Source organism: Lactuca serriola, chromosome 7, assembly GCF_051521515.1.
Source record: "Lactuca serriola cultivar US96UC23 chromosome 7, Lser_US96UC23_V15, whole genome shotgun sequence".
Taxonomy (NCBI): domain Eukaryota; kingdom Viridiplantae; phylum Streptophyta; class Magnoliopsida; order Asterales; family Asteraceae; genus Lactuca; species Lactuca serriola.
The window spans coordinates 96,176,231-96,183,186 of record NC_136414.1 but is presented as its reverse complement, the minus strand read 5'-3'; the positions used below and the strand labels follow the sequence as shown (position 1 = coordinate 96,183,186).

General features: G+C 37.5%; 1 protein-coding gene across 1 annotated transcript; it reads right to left on the bottom strand.

The window, feature by feature from the left end:
• Positions 1–522: 522 nt before the first annotated feature.
• Positions 523–3,874, bottom strand: LOC145064236 (uncharacterized). Its single transcript, XM_079011720.1, has 4 exons — positions 3,379–3,874; positions 2,833–2,902; positions 2,431–2,754; positions 523–547 (listed from the first exon to the last, which is right to left on the bottom strand). The coding sequence occupies exons 1-4, from the start codon at positions 3,872–3,874 to the stop codon at positions 523–525; spliced, it is 915 nt and encodes a 304-aa protein (XP_078867846.1).
• Positions 3,875–6,956: the final 3,082 nt, after the last annotated feature.

Sequence of the window (6,956 nt, the reverse complement as noted above, 5' to 3'; positions counted from 1 at the left end):
GAAAAGGAATAAAGCAAAGTATTTGTGGGATTTAAGTGATGTCTATTTAGACACGAAACTATGGATCCCGGGCACGAATCGCTTCCTTCAAAGTCAAGAGAGACTTAAAAGTGTCTGTGTGGTTTCCCGTTGAAATACGATCAAATGTTTATTAAGAAACATTGAAAGGCATCTTTTCAAATTTAAGTTATAAAGGGTGGCTTAGCTTCAACCGAACTTCAGTACTTGACATAAGACCGAAAGTGGAATGAAGTACTTGTTAGACGAGTGTAGCCTATTAAAAAAGTAGGTTAGATAATATATTCAGTGACTTGGTGATATTTGTAGAAATCTCAAATACAAAAATAAATTGGATCTTATGGGAAGAAATGCCTTGGTGTTAGACAATTTCATAAAGATCACACAAAAATTAAAAAGATATTTCTTGGTACCTTCCACTAAAGTGGTTTCGTTAATACATGGATGAAAACTAGAACATTTGATTGTTCATCGTCATTTGTTATTGGTGTTGGATTTTGGGTTTCACTTAGCACGTGGTGAAACGAAGCTAATATCATTAACACAAATGTTATGTAACCATAAACCTCAGTGGTAAATTCTGAGAGTCTCAAGGGTTACGATGATGAACGAAATGAGATGGAGAAGAGTGATAAGGAGGTTAAAGAGCCGAAAGTACATCTGCTATATACAAAGGACCGAGCAGAAAACTCTTAACACAATGTGAGATGGAAGATTTGATTTGTGTATATCAAATCAGTAAGGCTGCACTTGAAGTCTTTGAGGGTTTGGTCTACATATAACAGCATGCTTCTAGGGACACTTAGCTAGTACAAAGATAAAGAAATGCATACATGTCCCAGCTTTATCATTTGAATGATCGATTATACCTTTCAGTGATATTTTTGGAATTTTTGATTTTAATATAAAGCAACAAAAAAAAATATTTTTAGATTTTATGAATATTCCGAAAAGAAAAAAAAAACTGAAAGGAAAATATTTTTGAGTTTTATGAATTTTCTGAAAAAGAATTAAAAACAGAAAAGAAAATATTTTTGAGTTTTATGAATTTTCTAAAAAAGAATTAAAAACAGAAAAGAAAATATTTTTGAGTTTTATGAAAAGAAATGAATTAAGGAAAGATATACATAGTGTACAAAGTATACAACCGAAACCTCACCTAAAAGTAGCAAAGCGAAATAGACTGAGCGTTCGGTTCATTTCGGTTCCTGAAAAACCAGGAGCTGAAATGGACCGATCGTTTGCTCTATTTCGCGTTCGGTTCATTTCGGTTCCCGAAAAATCTGGAACCGAAATAGACTGAGCATTCTCTCTATTTCGCTTGTTCAATTTTACTGAGGCGAGAGTAGTTTCGGTACTTATTCAGCTTCCATCATTCCTAAGCCTTGGAGAATTTTATTAAAACTTACTTCAGGTAGGGCTTTCATGAAGATGTCAGCTAGTTGATCAGCAGATCTAAGAAAATGGATTCCCACATTACCATCTTCAACGTGATCTTTGATGAAATGGTATCTCAATGCTATATGTTTCGTTTTGGAGTGTTGCACTGGATTGTGACATATTCGAATATCGCTTTCTGGGTCACAGTAAAGTGGAATCTTCTTCATGTTTAGGCCATAGTCTCTAAGTTGGCTTTGTATCCAAATGACCTGTGAAGTACAAGATGTTGCAGCAATATATTCAGCTTCGGCTGTAGAGAGTGAAACGCATGTTTGTTTCTTGGACTGCCAGCTGACGAGTTTACCATCTAGGAATTGACATCCGCCTGTAGTGCTCTTTTGGTCCAAACCACATCCTCCAAGATCAACATCAGAGAATGCTTGAATGAAACATCTTGATTTAGCAGGATACCATAGACCGAGAGATGAGGTTCGCTTCAAATATATGAAGATGTTCTTAATAGCCACCGTATGAGGTTCACGTGGATTAGCTTGGAACCTGGCACAATAACAAACAGAAAACATAATATCTGGTCTACTAGCTATTAGATACATTAAAGACCCTATCATTTGACGATAGAGGGTCATATCTACAGCCAGTTTCTCAAAAGATGGTGTTAACTTCGTTCCAAATGCCATAGGAACTTTTACTTTGGAATCTCCCATGATGCCAAACTTAGCCAGTAGGGACTTTGTGTAAGCCTCCTGATTGATAAATATGCCTTCAGTTCCCTGTCTAATGTTTAAGCCAAGGAAAAAGTTAATTAGACCCATTGAGCTCATCTCTAACTTAGTCTCCATCAACTTCCTGAATTCAGTTGTGAGGCTAGGATTCGTGGAACCGAAGATGATATCATCGACGTAAATTTGGACGATCATTAAGTGGTCACCCTCATTCTTGCAAAAGAAGGTTGGGTCAACCGAACCATGTTTAAACTTGGACATTTTTAGAAATCGAGTAAGGGTTTCATACCAGGATCTAGAAGCTTGCTTTAAACCATAGGTGGCTTTATCCAGAATATAACAATGATCAAGGTACCTTTCGTTCACGAAACCTGGTGGTTTCTCAACGCATACAGTCTCCTCTAGTTCTCCATTCAAGAATGAACATTTAACGTCCATCTGAAAGACTTCAAAATTCTTGTGAGCAGTGTATGCCAGAAAGATCCGAACTGATTCTAGCCTTGCTACAGGAGCGAAGGTTTCTTCGTAATCTATACCTTCTTTCTGACAATATCCCTTGACTACCAGCCTTGCCTTGTTGTGAATTACATTCCTCTCTTTATCCATCTTGTTCCTGAATACCCATTTTAATCCAACCACAGAAGCATCCTTTGGTGTGGGAATCAGTCTCCAGACTCGATTTCGCTCAAACTCGTGGAATTCGTCTTGCATTGCCTGTACCCAATCGAAGTGATCGAGTGCAATATTAACCGTTTTTGGCTCTATTTTCGAGACAAACAATTAAGCATGCAAAATTCTACTTGAGAGAACATAGCAGTTTGCTTTGCTTTTATTTGAGACTGAGTAAGAACTCCTTCAGATGTTTCACCGAATACTTGAGTTTTTGGATGATCTTTTGTCCATTTTGTGAGAGGAGGGTAGTTTGGATAATAGATAGGATCCAATTCGGCATTTATTTCTTCTTCAAATTCTGATTGAGAATCTTCGTCATTTGTAATGTTTTTCTCCCCTTCGAATGATGAAACAAGCTCAACTTCTGGTTCAGAATTCTCCCCCTCGATTGGACTTTCATGGGTCATTGTTGGAGATGGGTTCTCCCCCTCGAATGGTAATTCGGGTCGTCTTGGTATAGATGAACTCTCCCCCTGGAATGTAGAATATATATGAGAAGGATCACTCAAGCTTTGGGGTTCGCCTTGAACTTGAGTTTCGCTTGAGCTTTGAGGTTCGCTTTGACCTGGCTGTTCGATTGGACCTTGATGTTTGCTTTCCAATTCTTTTGCTATTTCATCGATAATTTTCTTCAAGTTGTCGATCTTGTTGTCAGGTACTTTTGCCTCAGAATGAATTTCTCTCTCTGGTTCATCAAAGAGAAACATGTATTCTTCAAATAGGTTGGAAATTGGAACCGAGACTTGACCAGATTTTGGAAAGATTTCCTCCATTGGTACTTTGCTGGATTGCAGTTTCTTCACATAATTATCATCAAAAGTGACATAGTAGGTTTCTTCAAGTTTCTTTGAACGTTTATTCAGAACCCTATATGCCTTTGAAGTTAGTGAGTAACTAAGAAAAATCCCTTCATCTGCCTTTACAACGAACTTGTTTCGGTTTTCTTTGGAGTATGGAGTGATGGAAAATCTCTTCTTGAGGAAGGTTCGGTTCTGGGTATAGCACGCAGCAGCAATTGCATCAGCCTTGAAGTATAAAAGTAGATAAGTGAAAGTGAGCATGGGTCAGGCCGCTTCACACAACGAACGGTTTCGCCTTTCAACTATGCCATTTTGTTGTGAGACACTCCCTTTTCAGCAAGAAATTCTTCAAACTCTTGGTTTTTGAATTCCAGCCCATTGTCACTTCGGACATTTCTAACCACCTTTTGCAATTGAAGTTCCACTTGCTTTATAAATGCTTTGAGCTTTGGAGTTGCCTTTGATTTCTGTTTAAGAAAGAAAACCCAGGTGAAAGGGTTTAGGTCATTTTTTGTCGCTTAACTTTTGGTTTTGTGCTCATTTGGTCACTTAACTCTTTTTAAGTTTTAAAAGGTCATCAAACTTTTGGCTTTGTGCTCATTTAGTCACTTAACTTTTGGTTTGATCACATTTAGTCACCAAACTTTTAAAATTGTGCTCATTTAGTCACTAAACTTTTAATTTTTTTTAAAAATTTCAGTGACTAAATGAGCATAGTTTTAAAAGTTAGGTGACTAAATGAGCACAAATCTAAAAGTTAAGTGACTAAATGTGACCAAACCAAAAGTTAAGTGATTAAATGAGCACAAAGTCAAAAGTTTGATGACCTATTAAAACTTAAAAATAGTTAAGTGACCAAATGAGCAGAAAACCAAAAGTTAAGTAACCAAAAATGACCTAAACCCCAGGTGAAATGTGAAAAGTCATCAACAATAACTAAAATGTACTTACTACCACCGATGCTTTCTATGGCCGAAGGACCACATAGATCGATGTGAAGCAACTCAAGAGATTCAATGATATTTTTGTTGAAAATTGTGGGATGAATCTTTCAGCTTTGCTTTCCCATCTCGCATGTTGCGCATAAGTGTTCCTAATCAAAATTAAAGAAGTGGAAGTCCTCGTACATGATCACCGATAACCACCTTATTTATATCCTTAAAGTTGAGATGTGAGAGCCTTCGGTTCCATAGCCAACTTTCGTCAGAGTGTGCTTTCGTTAATAAGCACACAACTGGCTTTCCTCGAATTGGGTTAAGATTTAGAGGATACATTTCTCCTTTTCGCTTGGATTTTAATAGGACAGCCTTCATTTTCTTTTTCAACAATCTCAGAACCTTCATCATCGAACGAAACCTTCAAGCCAGTTCCCACAACCATTTGAGAGAAACTGATGAGATTGTGTTGCAGTCCCTTTACATATGTTACCTTACGGATCGAGAATTCTCCGTATGTGATCATTCCGTAGCCTTTGATTGTGCCATATTTATTATACCCGTATTTGACACATCCACCGTCCTTAAGATCCCGAAACTCCCTTAGCTCTTCCCTTTTTCCTGTCATGTGACATAAGCAGCCACTATCAATGTACCATTCGTCTTCGAACTACTCGTCACTTATAACCTGCAAAAATTAAGCAGATTTAGGAACCCAAAGTTGCTTGGGTCCACGTGAGCCTTTTACAGAATAGGGAAAAGCAATAGAAAGATCAACCATATAAGTTCTTTTTATTAGTGTGGTTTTGTCTTTCCTTTTGATGGTAAAGACATTGAGTTTGTTTATATCAGATTGAGTATTTTTGTTTTGATTCTTATCAGACTTGTTTTCGTGATTCTTAGGGTTAGCTGACGTCTTCTTTGTTTGCATTTTGTCTTTAGAGACGAGCTTCCCTTTTTCCTTTCTATCCTTGACATCCTTGTTAGCATTTTTCTTTGGTCGAGAATGAGGAGGATAGGATTTAGGACCGAAACATGTCTTTCGGTTCTTATCAAGATTACTCTTGGGACCGAAACTAGTATTTCGGTTCTTGTCGCTGCAAGAATTGGGACCGAAACTAGGATTTCACTTCGCTTGACTACAGGATTAGCAGAGAGTGCATGGATCAAAATTATCCTTTAATCCACCTTTCGCCTTGAGATTTGACGCCTTTTCTATGCGAACATAATTTGAGTTTCGGGAGTTCCAAAACTGCTTTCTTTCATTGAGATACTTTTGATATCTTTTGTTTCGCTGGCGTTTTTGTTCAGCAAGCTGCTTTTGAGACTCGTGTATGTTTGCTCTTGGCTTTGGTCTCTCAGCATGAGTTTCTCTCTTCAATGAAGAGGTTTCGCTTGCAGCTGTCATTGGTTCGCTTGGGATTTCTTTGGTACCACTTGTGCTTGGTACATCAAAGCTTGTAGGTTTGTTGAGTGGTTCTGCCACGTATCTGCCTTTAACCCTCCATGAGGTTCTCTAAGATAAACTGACAGTCTCATATGCATTGTCGATTGGAGCAGACCAAAAATAATTATCACAACCACCTGCGTTATCTTCGGTTACTATGGCTGTCAATTCGGCAGTGTGTTTCTGAGTAACTCCTGACGTGGTGTATACCTGATTTGGCACAGTTTGAATCTTTTGATAAACCACTGCTTTCGGTTTTAGAACTTTGGATTTATCTTGCGACACTCGAGCGAACTCAACCTAATTCTCAGATATAAGACCTTTGGTAGGTTCGGTTTCGCTCTTGACAAATTCTCAACAGTCAACCACATACTCTACATAAATTTCACTCATATCACTGTCCTCATCAAATTCATATGTGTTTTCAACATTTATTTTGTTTTCTGAACTTAACTTGGCATGCAATGAGTCAAATTTTTGTATGGTTTTAGTCTTGATTTTCAATTTATCATTCTCGTCCAAAAGATTTTTAAGCATGTCCTTATGGTCTTTGGACTTGATAAAGGACTCGATTTTGTCCAGACCAACCCTGTAGGCATCAGAGATGTTATCAGAAGAAACAATTGATTCACAGTTATAACCATCAATATCAACTTCATCCTCCTTTTTAACTCCAGGAAGGGCAAAATCATTTTGTGAATCTTTTTGCCGATTTCACAGTCTAAATGCAACTGAGTAATATTAGTATATAAATGTCTAGCAATTAAGCAAAAAATGTTTCTTTGTTTTATAAGTTTCAAGTTATCACGTTGCAAATAAATAACTTCATCTCTCGTCCTAACTAACTCTAACTCTGTCTTCTCTATCCATATCCTTCGCTCCTCATTCTTGGATGTCACCCTACTAATTTGATCGGTTAGGTTAGCATTTGTGAGGCGTGTTTGCATTAGACTACCACTTA

Excerpts from the sequence above, each read along its gene's own strand:
- LOC145064236 (XM_079011720.1), bottom strand. The coding sequence starts at position 3,874 with ATGCTCACTTTCACTTATCTACTTTTATACTTCAAGGCTGATGCAATT. Across the intron at positions 2,903-3,378 it reads AGGTCCAATCGAACAGCCAG|AGCCAAAAACGGTTAATATT; the intron begins GTCAAAGCGAAC and ends TCTCGAAAATAG. Across the intron at positions 548-2,430 it reads AAGCAAGCTTCTAGATCCTG|CTTCGTTTCACCACGTGCTA; the intron begins GTATGAAACCCT and ends TAATGATATTAG.